Genomic DNA, 17,847 nt, shown 5'->3' with positions numbered 1-17,847 from the left:
CGGCTCCTCTCCGTACACCTCGTACACACACGGCTCCTCTCCGTACACCTCGTACACACACGGCTCCTCTCCGTACACCTCGTACACACACGGCTCCTCTCCGTACACCTCATACACGCGGCTCCTCTCCGTACACCTCGTACACGCGCGGCTCCTCTCCGTACACCTCGTACACGCGCGGCTCCTCTCCGTACACCTCGTACACACGCGGCTCCTCTCCGTACACCTCGTACACACACGGCTCCGCTCCGTACACCTTGTACACACAGCTCCGCTCTGTACACCTCGTACACGCGGCTCCTCTCCGTACACCTCGTACACGCGCGGCTCCTCTCCGTACACCTCGTACACACACGGCTCCTCTCCGTACACCTCGTACACACACGGCTCCTCTCCGTACACCTCATACACACGGCTCCTCTCCGTACACCTCGTACACACAGCTCCGCTCCGTACACCTCGTACACACACAGCTCTGCTACATCCACACTGTAAATCCTGACCCCACACATACTTACCTCAACCAGCACCATGACAACAGCAAAGCAGAGTCTTGCAGACGGTAGAGGCAAGGCTGTGCGCACAGGACCTGTGATGAGGTCACAGGAGGGGCGGAGTCAGGGGTGATATGATCGGGGGTCTGGACAAAGGCTCCTGATCATGTGACCCCCTGACTCCTCCCCTCCTGTGATCTCATCACAGGTCCTGCGAACAGAGCGAGCAGGCAAGCGAGTGCGACGCTGTGAGTGGCTGCGGGGGGAGGGGGTCTCATGCTACGGCGAGGATGGGGTGCGTGGGGGGGCGTGGCGGCTTATCTCCCTGCAGTGCGGGAGGAACTTGAATCTATCACCGCCGTGCCCGCAGAGGGCCGGCGGCAGGAGCCACAGTGGCCGCAGCAGCTGGCAAGCGGCCAGATGTTCGGGCGCTGCCGCCCGCGGCCCACGTGACAGCGGCCCAGCGGGAAAATGCCCGGTTGGTTATATTGCCAATCCGGGCTTGGTTAATAGCTTGACATCACAGTTCAAAAGTGCTATATAGGTCTAAGATTGCCTGGAACCGTTGTGGATTTCCCCGGTTTAGGGAGGGTAGTGATCATAGTCTCCAACTCGACACTTTGCCCGTTTCTCTCCACGCTGTAAATAGACGTAATAGAAAGGGAATCAAATTTTGTTGAAAACATCCGTAATAGACATTTGAGAATCCATCCGGACCAGGGGCCCCATATTGTTTAGTATGGTTTATAGCAAATTGAACTTCTTCCTCAGTGAAAGGGGCATTCAAAAGCGTTAAATGGTCTGGGGAAATATGGGGCAGATTGATTGATTGAAGATATTTGTCTATTTCTTGTTGATCAGGTTGCGGAGTAGATGTATCTAGTCTTTTAAATTATAAAGATGGGTATAGTATTTGGAAAATACTTCTACAATTTCAATCGGATTTCTAACAAGCTGTCCATCAGAATCCACTAAATATTCCACTCTAGATTTCACTTCCCTATGGCGAACTCTACGAGCTAGCAGGGCACCCGCCCTATCACCTGTGGCATATAATTTAGTTCTAAATTTCTTTAGATTATGAGCATATATAGACAGGAAAGTTTCATGTAGTTTAAATCTAATCTGGAAAATTTCTTTTGAAACAGCAAGAGAAGGATTAGACGTATTTGTGGACTCTAAATGATGTAAGCGGGATATAAGGTCATTTCTGCCTTTGTCCCTTTTACGTTTTAAAAAGGACGCCTGTTGTAGCAAAATTCCCCTAATCACCGCTTTATGAGCGGCACATAGAGTCTCATCAGTGATCTCTTTGGAGTCATTTGTCTGGAAATAGTGCTTCAGTTCATATTTAACCTTTGCAACTACCCCATCATTCAGTAATAATGACTCATTCAATCGCCACCTGAAGGCTGAGCTAACCTGATGAGAGAGTGCTAGTTGTAGAGAAATATGGGAAGCAGGGTAACCCGATCGCAGGGGAGTGCAAAGGAAAGGGAGAAGCTTGAAAGGTTTTCTTCTTTATTAAGTTCCACTACGCGTTTCAACGGATAACCTCCGTCTTCATCAGGTGGCAAGTACAGGAAGTGAGGGAGAGGGAGCATAAAAAGGGCTGGCAGCCAATCACAATTAAGGTGCAATCATTAGGGACACTTGAGTAGGAGGCATAATTAAAATAAAAGGAGGAAAAGAGTATTTACATGGGCATAATATAAAACACAATTACAACAATAAAATGAAGGGAAATATATAAGACAATATATGAAAATACTGAATAAAATATTATATTAAAATATACTAAAAAAGGGGTATAGTTAAATGACTTTTTAAATAATAAGACTTAACCCCTCAGGTGCAGTTGTAGAGAAATAGGCACGTAGTCAGACCATGTGATTTAGACCTATGTCTGCAGATATACACCTCCAGAGGACAGCACTGTCTATCAAGAAATGATCTATCCTGCTGTATGTACGATGTCGGAAGGAATAGAATGTATAGCCCCTTTCACTCGCATGGGAGTATCTCCAGAAATCGTGATAGTGATATTCATGTGCTAGCAATCTTAGCTCCCTACGACTTCGCCTTTTTCCTTGTGAACAATCCAATTTTCTATCCATAGGGATATTAAAATCCCCACATACTATTTTCCCCCCTTGTTCCAACTCGGAAATTTTTTTGAAAACTTTCCTCAGAAAAGAATGTTGTCCCTCATTAGGAGCATAAACAGCTGTTATAGTATGAGGTTCACCATTAAGGGTGCATACAAGAATCAGAAATCTACCCCATATCTCTGCATGCATTTAAAGGCCACTGTATGCTTCACCATAATACACCCCCCCACCTTCTTATTAGAGTTATTGGCGAAAAATATATGTGGGAAATGAGGATGGTGAACCCTACAATTATCCTTCTCTGGCAAATGTGTCTCCTGCAGACAAACGATGTCAGCCTGAAATTTCCTTACATCCCTCCACAACATGGATCGTTTACCTGGGGCGTTTAGCCCTTTAACATTTATCAATAAGAGCTGCACACTCATGATTGTAAACGTGGGTGAAATACTTTTGCATAAATGTATATATTAATTTTGCCTCAGAGGGGTTTGCCTCAGAGCCACATTGCGGCTCCCTGCTTGGAGTGTAGCAGAGCACCTTTGGTGGCTCCCTGCTTGGAACAAGAAACGTGCTGGGAGGTGGGTGGAGTTAGAATACATAAAAGAGCCGGAAGGTTTAGGATTTCAGGCTGTCACACAATTATATCCTATAAGCATATATTCCATCACACTTAAGCTACCAAAGTAGACGCGCCTGAAAAAAACAAAAAAAACATAGACAACTAAAAAGAAAAAAAAGGAAAAAACTGTAACACATAACCATGAACTGGGGTCCTGGCGGACACCGGGTAATGACCGACATAGGTCGGATGTGGCGCAGAATCAAAATCTGCAAAGGGCAAGGTGAAACAGTCACAGTCCAGGAGTCCAAACAGAGAAAGGACCCGTCAGCGAGCTCCGGTCATCCCAACCACGACCCTTCCCCCATTTCAAGCCGGAGTCCAGTCTGGAACAATTCTTTTCTCCCCTGCAGACGGCTGTCTAGGTGGCAGTGGAATCTTCCAACTTGTCATCTTATCTTCTGCTTGTTTAGGAGATGAACATGTCACCGTGTGACCTCCATACATGATGAGCAATTTTACAGGATTAAATCCCCATTTATACTTAATGTTGCCATCTCTGAGGGTCTTGCATACATGAGCGTATTCCCGTCTATTAGCCAAGGTTGCTGCTGATAGATCTGGGATTACCTGCAGATTGTTTAGTTCAGTAGGTAATTACGGAGGTTTCCTCATCTGCTGTATAAATGCATCCTTAGTAGAGAAGAAATGGATACGGGCTAAGGTGTCTCTAGGCAGAGCATGATCTATGTGCCTGGGTTTTGGAATTCTATGAATCCTGTCAATCAGGAGATCCCTTGGAGACAGTGTGGGAAGTACAGCTTGTATAAAATTATGCATGAAGGGGGCAAGGTCTTTATCAGCTACCTCTTCTGGTATACCCCGTATACAAACGTTATTTCTCCTGGATCTGTCTTCCAGGTCATGCAATTTGTCAAGCATATGAACTAGTTACCCCTTAAGTGCCTCATTTTCATCCACCAGGGCATTAATGGAAGTAGCATATTCCACCATTTTGTTTTCAACATGTGAAGTACGTTCTCCCAGGGAGCGTATGTCCCCTCTTATTTCTTTTAACATGGAGTGCATGTCCTCTTTTAGGGAAGAACGGATGGAGGCTAAGAATTCCCTCATATCCCCTCTAGTCATTGGGGTAGAGCTGCTATGCCTGTCCCCCTCTGAGTTCATACCTCTTCCAGAGCCTTGTGAGGACATGGAGGACCTGGAGGGGGATGTGTGGCACCCCTGAGGATTCAGTTGCCACAGAGGTACTGCACCTCCTCCTGAGGTGTGGTGCCCCACCATCCAGGTAGGTTGGAGGCTCCTGACCTCGCTCCAACACCTGCATCCCACACAACACAGTAGTTCAGCAAAGCCACATTGCGGCTCCCTGCTTGGAGTGTAGCAGAGCACCTTTGGTGGCTCCCTGCTTGGAACAAGAAACGTGCTGGGAGGTGGGTGGAGTTAGAATACATAAAAGAGCGGGAAGGTTTAGGATTTCAGGTCAGTCAGTCGGTCAGTCAGTAGGAGAGAGTGAGGAGAGAGGATCCCTGGGAGAGGGATGGAGGAAGGAGGTGCTGCAGCAGGCCTCAGTGACCGGGGTCTGCTGGCACGGGAAAGGAAAGAAGGAGAAAGACATTGAACAGAAACCTGATCTTCCATAAGAAGGAGAGACTAGTACGGAACGAAGGAGTAAAAGGGAACAGAGGACGTGGGTTAGGAGAGAACCCTGCCTAGAAGTTCTAAGCGCAAGGCCGGGGCCTGGTCCCCGAAGTTGTATGGATACTAATGGTCCAACAGCAGACACCGGTGGAGTAGTGAGCTGTAAATGCACTACTCCCATCTAAGATTTTGAGGCACAACAGCAACTTGGATAGTGAGCCGGGACTCAGCTGACGCCGGCCCGGTACCGAGTACCCCACAGCCCTGGGAAGGCGACCCAATTTGGCGTCATGAACAGGATGATGAGACCCAATGCCATCGGGTTCTGTGTGCCTAAGACTCAAAGTTTTTGAAAATGTGCAGAAGACCCAATTTGATAGACTGTGAAATGAATGTTAAAAATGGCCGCTGGCGCGGTGAAGAAGGGCGTGACAACCTGGGAGGTCCCCGAGGCTGTATGGATACTAATGGTCCTACAGCAGACACTGGTGGAGTAGTGAGCTGTAAATGTACTGCTCCCATCTAAGTCTTGGGGGGCACAACAGCAACTTGAATAGTGAGCCGGGACTCAGGAGTAAGGAGTCCCCGAAGCAGGCTACAGCTGCCTGCCGTACAAGTATGGTTCTTGGGAACATCTGTCAGGGGGAACTCCAGTGTAACTCAGTACTAGGAGTACTTCACACCAAATGCACTATAAGAGGAGACGTTCAGAAAGGCACATGTTGGCGGAGTGTTGTAAGGGAGCATTCCATCTGACCTGGAGGTGACTGAGTCCCTGACCCAGAGGACCCTGCACGGAGGCAGGCACCTGTGTGTACTACAAACTGTGAGCAAAGCTTTGGAACTACATGCCCTGGTGTCCTCCAATTATTCCTGCGCTAACATACCCTGTACCACTACATCGGGGTACCGGTTTCTACACCGCCTGTGCCTTTCCTCTACCCCTACATCTCGTACACTGCCCTGGGACTACAGCTCCACCTGTGGGGAGCTACACCATCTTGGCTGCACCACACCACCAGTCCCAGAGGATCTGCATGCAGCATCGGCTTAACACCTCACTTGCCGAACACCACAGGTGGCGTCACGAACTATTCATTTAATCAACTACATTCCACCATTTCAATTCCCCCATTACTTGGGTGCCCAGGACCACGGACCGGGTCACTGCTGCTGTGACACATCTCGCTGACACCGGCCCGATACAAAGTACCCCACAGTCCTGGGAGGGCGACCCAGATGAAGCCGCCATCTTCCCTGAAGCATGTGCAGTCTGTCCCTTAGGAAAGAAATCTGGCAGCCGCAGTGGGGAGCTTCTTTTCTGCATCCTACTGCGTGTCATCATGAGCCCAGATATGTGAGGTAGCCGGCAGTTACTTTTTTGAAGGTCGGGTGCACCGTGGAGAGCTGATATGTGCTGCTTTCGGTCGGTACATGCTGGAGCTCTGGCTCTAAGCAGCCATCACAGTCTGCATGCAGGCCACGCCCATCTCAATGAGAGGTTAAGGTTACGCTGCCATGTTGGGTGATCAATATGTAAGAAATGCACCTGTTTCAGACATATTCCTCTCTCATCTCCTTTCCTCCTCTCCTTCTCTCCTCCTTCCCAGTTTTTGGCTAATTTTCCTTTTGAATCAATGTAATAATGCTTGGAATAGATACTCTGTGACCCACCATCTCATAACAACATAGCATACATATGATAGTAGTCTTTGTTTAATCCTTGTCAATAATATATATGCATAAGTTATTGTTGCATTGATGTACGTAAAAAAAATGTTTCTATTCAATAAAAACAAGGTTTACAAAAAAAAGAATAGTAAATCAAGAAGGGGGCAAACACTTTTTCACACAGCTGTATATCACATAGAGGACACACTGCTGGCTGTATATACACTGCTAAAAAAAATAAAGGTAACACTCAAATAACACATCCTAGATCTGAATGAATGAAACATTCTCATTGAATACTTTGTTCTGTACAAAGTTGAATGTGCAGAAAACAAAATCACACAAAAATAATCAATGGAAAACAAATTTATTAACCAATGGAGGCCTGGATTTGGAGTCACCCACAAAATTAAAGTGGAATGTAATGTCCTTAAAACAAGTCAAAATGAGGCTGAGTATTGTGTGTGGCCTCCACGTGCCTGTATGACATCCCTACTGTACAATGCTTGGGCATGCTCCTGATGATGAGGCGGATGGTCTCCTGAGGGATCTCCTCCCAGACCTGGACTAAAGCATCCGCCAACTCCTCTACAGTCTGTGGTGCAACGTGACGTTGGTGGATGGAGCGAGACATGATGTCCCAGATGTGCTCAATCGGATTCAGGTCTGGGGTACAGGCATGCAATTCAATAGCTTTGATGTCTTCATCTTGCAGGAACTGCTGACACACTCCAGCCACATGAGGTCTAGAATTGTCCTGCATTAGGAGGAACCAAGGGCCAACCGCACGAGCATATGGTCTCACAAGGGGTCTGAGGATCTCATCTAGGAACCTAATGGCAGTCAGGCTACCTCTGGCGAGCACATGGAGGGCTGTGCGGCCCACTAAAGAAATGCCACCTCACACCATTACTGACCCACATGCCAAACCGGTCATGCTGAAGGATGTAGCAGGCAGCAGATCGCTCTCCACTGTGTCTCCAGACTCTGTTATGTCTGTCACATGTGCTCAGTGTGAACCTGCAGTGAAGAGCACAGGGCGCCAGTGGCGAATTTACCCATCCTGGTGTTCTGTGGCAAATGCCAAGCATCCTGCACGGTGATGGGCTGTGAGCACAACCCCCATCTGTGGACTTCGGGCCCTCAGACCATCCTCATAGAGTCAGTTTCTAACCGTTTGTGCAGACACATGCACATTTGTGGCCTGCTGGAGGTAATTTTGCAGTGCTCCTCCTGTTCCTCCTTGCACAAAGGCAGAGGTAGCGGTCCTGCTGCTGGGTTGTTGCCCTCCTACGGCCCTCTCCACATCGCCTAATGTACTGGTCTGTCTCCTGGTAGCACCTATAGCCTCTGGACACTACTACGGTGACAGACACAGCAAAGCTTTTTGCCACAGCTCACATTGATGTGCCATCCTGGATGAGCTGCACTACCTGAGCCACTTGTGTGGGTTGTAGAGTCTGTGTCATGCGACCACGAGTGTGAAAGCACAACCAAATTACAAAAGTGACCAAAACATCAGCCAGAAAGCATTAGTACTGAGATGTGGTCTGTGGCCCCCACCTGCAGAACCACTCCTTTGAGTGTGTCTTGATAATTGCCAGTAATTTCCATCTGTTGTTTATTCCATTTGCACAACAGCATGTGAAATTGATTGTCAATCAGTGTTGCTTCCTAAGTGGACAGTTTGATTTCACAGAAGTTTGATTTACTTGGAGTTATATTCTGTTGTTTAAGTGTTCCCTTTATTTTTTTGAGCAGCGTATTTATAACACATAGGGGACACACTGCTGGCTTTATAGATATCAAATAGAGTACACAGACTGTTGGCTATATATATATCACATCAGGTCAGGGCTGTAATTGGGGCATTACTCCCCTTACTGCTGTATGGGGTCCGTTGAGCAGCAGTCCAAAGGGGTGCCCGCCCCCCCTCTTGTGCTTCTGCTCACTGGGCCCCATTTTGCACTAAAGTACTGTGCGTGTTGCACACCTTGGCACTGGGATTTCTTCTCAGATTTTGAGGGTGAGGGGAGTATTTATGGGTGCTGAGTGCACAGTGGTGGATTATAATTTATATCTGGAATGGTGGGTTGCATAATATCTAATTCTGTATTAATTGTAGGTGCACATCTGTATTCATCTGTGTAGTGTAGAAGAAAGGAGAAAAGTGGGGAATGTGCTCTGGAAGTGGGGTACTAGGTAACTTTGTGTTATTTTATTTAGAGACAAGTCCTGGCTACAAGAAGTGACAGCGGTCTGCTCTGGATGAAGAAGAAAAGAAAAATGAAAGACTTCAACAAGAGATGTTACTTGCAAGTCAGTGTGTTATCTGTTCACTGACACTATATACTGTATACTATGTGCAGAGCTCCTGTGTATAATGTCACTGGTGATCCCTGTACTATCTCTACACTGACACTATATATAGAGCTCCTGTGTATAATGTCACTGGTGATCACTATATTAACTGTACACTATATACAGAGCTATGTGATGGTAATATGTGGTCTGGTCATGGTGTGGCGGCATTTGTCCCTTATATGTAGTATTATTCGGTCACTATGTGGTCCGGTCTCTATGTGATGGTATTTCTTCCTTGTACATGGTATTTTTCAGTTACTATGTGGTCATAATATGTGGTATGGTCACGGTGTAACAGTATTTGTCCCCTGTATGTGGTATTATTGGTCATTTTAAAAACATATGATAATGTGACTCATTCCCTTAAAGAAAAAGAAATCAAACTATGCCTAAAAAGAATATTGGATATTTTAAGAAATGTTTAATAGGTTAGAGAAGAGTGCTGCCAAAAGAGTCCACCTTGTCGTGGTGGCGGCTTCAAAAAATCTTTTGGCCAAAACAAAAGCTGCTAGCTATGTATGTGATCTGGTATTTGATGGGAACTGGTAATGCTGGTAATAAGTGATCGGTGAGGACATGGTGCAGAAGAGGAATTTTTCCAAGAGTGGGAGGTGGAACTGTAGAAGGGTTAGAGGGGTGGTGCAGAGCTGGGGTGGAGCCTGGGTGGAGTCTCAAGGAGGCCCAAAAATTTTGCCAGTATTTTGCCCTGAAATTCCTAGTGACAGCCCTGCATAGTGCCTGTCTGCTGGTTGCATATATCGTATAGGATATGTGTTTATAGTATATTCACAGCACTATAGTATATATACAGACAGATCCACGTATAGCATATACAGAGAACCATATTATATACTGTAATATAGGATATATTGTGGACCTGTGTATACAGTATGATACTGTGTATGAAGAAAAAAAATCAGACGCACACAGTTAGGCCGGGGTCACACTAGAGAGGAATACAGATGAGTGAGAGGCGTTAAAAGCACGCATTACACACAGACCAATGATTCTCTATGGGTTTGCTCCCAACAGCCATATATTTCTCGGGCGTATTCTACGGTCCGTGCCAATCGCAGCATGCTGCGATTGTCAGCGTACTACGCCCGTAATACGCCAATGCAAGTCTATGGGTGCGCAAAAAATATGGATTACACACGGACCACACATGTGACTTGCGAGAAATATGCACCCGGTGTCATTTAGAAAAGCCGGCAATTCAGTGCGCTGTACAGTAAACTCACACTGACAGGTTTAATAAAGAAAGAAAGAATAGATATATACACATAGAATACATATATATATATATACATGTCATTGTGACACACATATATATATATATATATTTATATTTCACAGAGTTCTTCATAGCAGAATAGCCGCTAATTAAATTGCCGGCTTCTATCAAATCATTCCCCAACCCGACATGAAATGACACATGGTTTACATTCAGTAAAGCATTTCATTTCATGTTTTTTAATATGTCCCTGACTAATAATTAGATGAGCGTTTGTGTGCAAAATTTGGGAGTTGTAGTTGTTATTTTAAGGGGTTAATTCGTTGTTAAAAATGCGTGGGCTTCCCATTGCCCTATATTGGTGGCGAGTGAGTTAATCTAACAAAGGGTTAATGTCACCATTCGATTGTAAGGTGACATTAACCCTTTGTTAGATTAACCCATTCGCCACCGCTACACTGCAATGGGAAGCCCACACATTTTTAACAACGAATTAACCCCTTAAAATAACAACTACAACTCCCAAATTTTGCACACAAACGCTCATCTAATTATTAGTCAGGGACATATTAAAAAACATGAAATGAAATGCTTTACTGAATGTAAACCATGTGTCATTTCATGTCGGGTTGGGGAATGATTTGATAGAAGCCGGCAATTGAATTAGCAGCTATTCTGCTGTGAAGAACTCTGGGAAATATAAATATATATGTATGTTTGTCACAATGACATGTATGTATATATATATATATGTATTCTATGTGTCTATATCTCTTATTTAGTTTCTGTTAGAAACCCTGTCATAGGGCTCCATTATATGTCCATTTTGCAAGGCGGCGAGAAAATCTCACCATACGGATGCCATACGGATTACATACGGATGCAGACATGCGCAAAATACGCAACCACACCTTGCTTACGGATGACATACGGAGCACTATTTAGGGGTCATTCATCCGTATTACGCATGTAAACTACGGACCGTATTTTGCGTCGGTTACTGTGACCCCGGCCTTACACTCACCCACGGCTGCCGGACAATACTTCTTCTGCTGTAGTACTTAGAGGCAGAAGATTCTCTTAGATGACAGTTAGAGTGATCAATGAGTGGAACAGGCTGCCACGAGAAGTGGTGAGTTCTCCTTCAATGGAAGTCTTCAAACAGAGGCTGGACAGACATCTGACTGGGATGATTTAGCGAATCCTGCTTTGAGCAGGGGGTTGGACCAGATGGCCCAGGAGGTCCCTTCCAACTCTACAATTCTATGATTCTATGATTCTAAGATTCAAAATGAGAGACCCGGAATGGTCAGTGGTGATTGGATCCTCTAGCTAACATCCTTCTTGTGCACTCACCAGTGTTTTTATTATTATTGCTATTATTTTACTGAGGGGGAACATAGTGATTGAGAAGGGGCTGTCTGAGTAGTGGACAAACTCTTTAAAATACAACTCACACTTATCTGCTTATTTCCATGCTGTTGCCACTCTACTGGTCCCACTCAAATACCACTGTTAAATAGCTACCACTCTAAAGCTCGGTTGGCAACCATCTGTAAATTTACTGTTTACAAAATTATTTGATTTCGCTGAGTAATTAGCTGTTTCACCCACAAAACCGCTCAGCTGATTTTTGTAGGGTTTTGCTTAGGATAAAATACTCAAGATGGAAGAAATGCAATTAATGAAAATCTGTGGAACGAGAACACATACATACTATTGTGTAATAAGGCTATTCTGCTTTACAGTACTATATGACAAATCCTACCTTCCAGGGCATTCCTGAAGCTGTATATGGAGGTTTCATTATAAGGTGGAGTGTCAAAGTTCTTCAACTTCAGTGTATTTTCCACATCCTGCATTGTGGGCATGTTGGGGGCATATGGCGTGGTCCCTGGCTTCCTGTGTAGTCTTTCCATTTTGTACTCCGAGTCCGCTAATGGACAATATTCATCAGGGAAGTTAAACCCGCTACAAATTGCCTAAAAACAAAGGCAACAGACAAACAAAAATAGATTGAATAAGAAATCTAGAGATTTATGGATTGTACTGTATATATAATTCATCTAATAAAACATGTAGACACTGAGGATTATTACATACAGGCAGTTCCCAGTTCACAAACCAGATGTGTTCTGTAGCTTTGTTCTTAATCTGGATATGTCTGTAAGGTAGAACAGGGCTGGGAAAAAAAACCCTCACCGCTGACTACTCCAGGCATCCCACTGCCACTGCTCATCACTATGTGGTCTTTTTCTTTCCATCATAGACAGACGCTCTGCATCTCCAGCCTTTTCACTTTAGGCCAAGACTTAATGCAGCATCTAGGCCTTGGAGGCTACTGTGACACAAGGTTGTAAAGTCATTGTGACCACCTTATGGCGCATGGTGGCCTCCGGTGACTGGTTGCAACCAGAAGTCTTGGATATGAGAGGTGTGATGTAGGAAAATACAGAACCAAACAGCAAGCAGCAGGGCTGCAGGAGAGGTGAATATTAGTAATTTTTTAACCAATACTCATAGGTCCCTTTTTTTCCATCATCAGGTTAGGGCTGCAATAACAGCAGACAGAGTGTTGCATTGTGGGATTGAAGCAAGGTATACTGGGAAGAAGAAGATGCCATTTTCTTCTGTGTACTTCATAGGACACACGTGTTTATTTGTCCTCCTGTAACTCCCCAACTTGAGTTTGCTATCCTGGTATAGCATATTTGGTAAGAGTAATATCTGTTGTGAGTTCATTCTCTGGTTCGGGAGGTGGTGTGGCTGGTTTGATCGGTGGAGATCTGCCACCTGAGAATGAGAATGACGATTGGATCTCAGGATTCTCAGATTTGATTTAAGACAGCCGACGCCCTATTCAGTTGCTGGTGATTCCTTCTGGCTTGACAGCTCTTGGTTTTCAGCTCTGTTCCAGTCATCTAAAGCTAAGTTTTTCTGCTAATGTTCACACTTGATTTTGTTGGTCTATTCAGTTTTTTGTGTGGTCTGCCAGCCCCGGCTGGGGGCTGAGCTGAATTTCCACTCTTATTTATCAGTATTTTGCCAATTGGCTTTTTGTCCCTTACTAGTTTGGTCTCTTTTTGCTCTGTCTCAGAATATTCCAGAGTGCTGATATAGTGGGAGAAGTCTAGTGACTTCAGGGTTAATTTTGCTATGAGGAGTGCTAGACATTATTTTTGTAGGGTTTTTTGCAGGTTGCAGACAGTGACTTGCCTTTCCTTTCCTGTCTAGTTAGTTTGGGCCCCATCATTTGCTCAGCCTATTTTCCTGCCTGTGTTTGTGCCTTCATCTTGTTTCACCGTCAATACATGTGTGGGGGCTATCTATTCCTTTGGGGTCTGCTCTGGGGCAGTTAGTTTTCCCTTTTCTTGCTTTAGGCATATGTAGTCCTCCGGCCGTGACGAGGCGTCTAGGAACATCGTAGGCACACTCCACGGCTACTGCTAGTTGTGTGGTAAGATCAGAGATCTGCAATCTGCATATTTACCAACTTCTCTGGTTTTCTGTGGCTTAGCTTGTTTTGTTTTTTTTCTCCTCAGTGACCCATTCATAATAGAATCACCAGCCATACCGCAGATTCTAGGGTACTCAAAAGCAGGAAAGAATTGTAAAAAAAAAAAAAAGTGTCAGAATTTTATTTCTTTATATGTATATTTTTTCTTCTTTTTCTCTGGGGCTGTAGGAGGATTTTTTTTTGTTAATGGAGATTAAGCAATTGTCTGATCGTGTGGAGCAGCTCACTGCTGAAGTGCGAGGAATTTCCGCCTATCTCGCTCATTCACATGCTGCTGAACCTAAGATCCCTACTCCTGATCTGTTTTTTGGGGATCAGTCTAAATTTTTGAATTTTAAGAATCATTGTAAATTATTTCTTGCCTTGAAGCCTAATTCATCGGGGAGCTCTGCGCAGCAGGTTAAAATTGTCATCTCTTTGCTGCGCGGCGATTCCCAGGATTGGGCGTTTTCTTTGACACCTGAAGATCCTATTCTGACTAATGTGGATGCATTTTTTCAAGCCTTGGGGTTGTTGTATGATGAACCTAATGCTATTGATCAAGCTGAGAAAGCCCTATTGGCATTGTACCACGGTCAGGATTTTGCAGAGTTATACTGTCAAAAATTCCGAAAGTGGGCGGTCCTTACTACATGGAATGATAGTGCCTTGGCAGCTCTCTTTCGGAAGGGTTTGTCAGAAACCGTAAAAGATACTATGGTGGGATTTCCTGTTCCCTCTGGTCTTGACGATTCTATGTCATTAGCCATTCAAATTGATTGGCGTTTACGTGAACGCAAAACTACACGAGAGGTGCTGCCACCTTTTGGACAAATGTCTGAACCTATGCAATGTGATAGAGTTTTGTCTAGGGCGCAGCGTCAGGAGTTTAGAAGGCGTAATAAGCTGTGTTTTTTCTGTGGAGATGTCTCTCATACTATTTCTGTCTGTCCAAAACGAAAGAAACGTTTTGCACACACATTTGCTGTGGGCAGTATACAACCTAAGTTTCTTTTGGCAATTACTCTGATCTGCTCCTTATCCACATTTTCCACGAAGGCTTTTGTGGATTCAGGAGCAGCATTGAATCTGATGGATTTGGACTTTGCTAAACATTGTGGTTTTTCCATGACATCTCTGCGGACGCCTATTCCTTTGAGGGGTATTGATGCTACTCCTTTGGCCTCAGTTTTGGACCCAGGTGACGATGCGGGTTGCCCCAGACCAACAAGAAAATTGTAAATATTTGGTGCTGCACAATTTGCATGATACTTTTGTTCTGTGTTTTCCTTGGTTGCAAACTCATAATCCAGTTTTGGATTGGAAATCTGGGTCTGTGGTGAGTTGGGGTTGTCAGTGTGTTCTTAGGGACGCTCCTGTTTTCCCCACCTCTCCTCAGTCTCATGATATTCCTGATTATCTAGCCGATTTTTCTGATGTATTTAGTGAGAGCAAGTCTGCGTCTTTGCCTCCTCATAGGAGTTATGACTGTGCAATTGAGTTGATGCCTGATTGTAAATTTCCCAAGGGTCGGCTTTTCAACTTATCAGTACCCAAACATGATGCTATGCGATCCTATATTAAGGATTCATTGGAGAAGGGTCATATTAGACCATCCTCGTCACCTTTAGGTGCTGGGTTTTTTTGTGGCCAAGAAAGATGGTTCATTAAGACCGTGTATTGATTATCATTCCCTTAACAAGATGACGGTTAAATATCAGTACCCGTTACCACTGATGCCTGATTTATTCTCCAGAGTTAAGAGTGCCTGCTGGTTTACTAAGCTTGACCTCAGGGTGGTGTATAATCTTATTCGCATCAAGCACGGGGATGAATGGAAGACGGCGTTTAATACTCCGGAGGGACATTCTGAGTACCTGGTGATGCCTTTTGGGCTCACTAATGCCCCTTCTGTCTTCCAGTCCTTTATGAATGATATTTTCCATGACTTTGTGGATAAGTTTTTGATCATCTATTTGGATGATATTTTGATCTTTTCTAGTGATTGGGATTCTCATGTGGAACACGTCCGGACTGTGTTCTGGATTTTGAGGGAGAATTCCCTGTTTGTTAAGGGATCGAAATGCCTCTTTGGTGTACAGAGGATTTCATTTTTGGGATTTATCTTGTCTCCATCGACTATTGAAATGGACCCGGCCAAGGTACAGGCCATTTATGATTGGGTTCAGCCTACTTCTTTGAAGGCCCTCCAGAAGTTTTTGGGTTTTGCTAATTTCTATCGTAAATTTATAGGTAATTTTTCTGGTATTGTCAAACCACTGATTGATCTGACCAAGAAGAGCGCTGATGTGCTGAATTGGTCTCCTGAGGCTGTCTCAGCATTTCAGGAGCTTAAGCGGAGATTTACTTCAGCTCCAGTTTTACGGCAACCTGATGTCTCACTTCCTTTTCAGGTGGAGGTAGATGCTTCTGAGATTGGTGCAGGAGCTGTTTTGTCCCAAAATGACCCTGTGACTTTTAAGATGAATCCCTGTGCCTTCTTTTCTCGAAAGTTCTCCCCATCTGAACGCAACTATGACGTGGGGAATCGGGAATTGTTGGCCATGAAATGGGCATTTGAGGAGTGGAGACATTGGTTGAAGGGAGCTAGACATCAAGTTGTGGTCCTCACCGATCACAAGAATTTGATTTATCTGGAGACTCCTCCTTGCTACAACTGAGTGTTAACACACTCCACCGTCTCGCCACCACCCCACATAGAGCGACCGCTCTGACCCTGGCTAACTTAAAGGCATAAGTGACCATTACCTAATTCAGGACAGCCCTTAGTTCAGAATTACTACGGGCATACTCGCTGTCCCTATTTTGATCATAAGGACCACATCCTTCATGAACCACTACATTGTTCAAGGCGACTTATGTTATCAAGGTCTTGAATGACCGAAACGTCATTCTGTCTCAATCACTATAAGAGCACTTGTTTTCAATAAATTTCACTAATAAGCAAATACTCCTTAAGTGTATGTGTGCAGTGATTCTAATAGACATTTATGTGGGACTCATGAGCCTCCTTCACTAGCACCATACCCCCGTACCTATCGTGTGCTAGCCATTGAATCTCATACAATAGGTCTGATATACATACGCCAGAGGTAGCAGCTCACCATTCTCATCTGAAGCGTATAGCCCATCTGATACCGGAACTGGATCAAGAAGCTCCGATTGTCTTACTCCTCGGAAGAGACATACTACAAGTACATAAATCTAGAGGACAGATTAACGGCCTACAGAACGCCCCATATGCTCGGAAACTTGACCTGGGATGGGTCATTGTAGGAGACGTCTGTTTAGGTGGAGCACACAAACCGAACTCAGTCAGCAGTATGCTCACCAATACTCTTGAAAATGGATGTCCGTCTTTCTTCCAGCCATGTAAGAGTAGCTTCCTGATAAAAGAGTTGCCACACAATGCTCTTCTAGCTCTATTAGCTGATCCTTCCTGTGAAGACCACACATGTGATGGCGACCAAGATCACATAGGGTGCACAGTTTTCCACAGAACAAGAGAAGACAACAAGGTAGCAAAGTCCATAGAAGATAGACTGTTTTTGGACATCATGGATCGAGAGATGGTAAGAGATGAGTCAGAGTTGGATGGCCCCTCTACCATTTAAACCCCAGAGGCAACACTTACTCAACAACAGAGAACTTGTCTATGGTCGATTTGTCTTCCTCAAATGCAAATTTCAGAAGGCACCTGAAATGAGAGAGCACTTCTTTGCCTTCATGGAGAAAATATTTCAGAATGGCCACGCAGAAATTGCACCTGTACTTGAAGATTCCGAGTAATGTTGGTATTTACCCATTTTTGGCGTGTATCATCCTAAGAAACCTGGTCAGATAAGAGTAGTATTTGACTCAAGCACCAGATATGAAGGTGTCTCGCTAAACGATGTCTTTTTGTCTTGCCCAGACCTCAATAACAGACTTCTAGGAGTACTTCTTCGCTTCCGCAGAGATGCAGTGGCATTCATGGCTGACATACAACAGATGTTTCATTGCTTCCTTGTCCAAAAAGAACATAGACACTATTTGAGGTTTTTCTGCTACCGCGATAATGACTCCTACAAAGGCATTGTGGAGTATCAGATGAAAGTACACATCTTCGAGAAGGACCCTTCCCCTGCTGTTGCCATCTATGGTCTTAGATATTCAGCCAGAGAGGGCGAAGCAAAGTACAGGTCAGATGTTAGATCATTTGTGGAGAAGGATTTCTACGTGGACGACTGCTT

The 17,847-nt window shown here is 44.8% G+C and overlaps 1 protein-coding gene across 1 annotated transcript in view; it reads right to left on the bottom strand.

Annotated features, from left to right (window-relative positions):
• The window catches only part of LOC141073715 (tyrosinase-like), a 130,960-nt gene that overhangs the window by 72,099 nt on the left and 41,014 nt on the right, over positions 1 to 17,847 (bottom strand). Inside the window, exon 2 of the mRNA XM_073561075.1 lies at positions 11,867 to 12,080. Coding sequence (XP_073417176.1) covers positions 11,867 to 12,080 — 214 coding nt within the window. The remainder of the gene's footprint in view (positions 1 to 11,866; positions 12,081 to 17,847) is intronic.

Source organism: Dendrobates tinctorius, unplaced genomic scaffold (genome assembly GCF_039654945.1).
Source record: "Dendrobates tinctorius isolate UK_male_01 unplaced genomic scaffold, ASM3965494v1 ptg000313l, whole genome shotgun sequence".
Taxonomy (NCBI): domain Eukaryota; kingdom Metazoa; phylum Chordata; class Amphibia; order Anura; family Dendrobatidae; genus Dendrobates; species Dendrobates tinctorius.
Note: the sequence above shows the minus strand (reverse complement) of the source record. Positions and strands in the feature narration are given on the sequence as shown.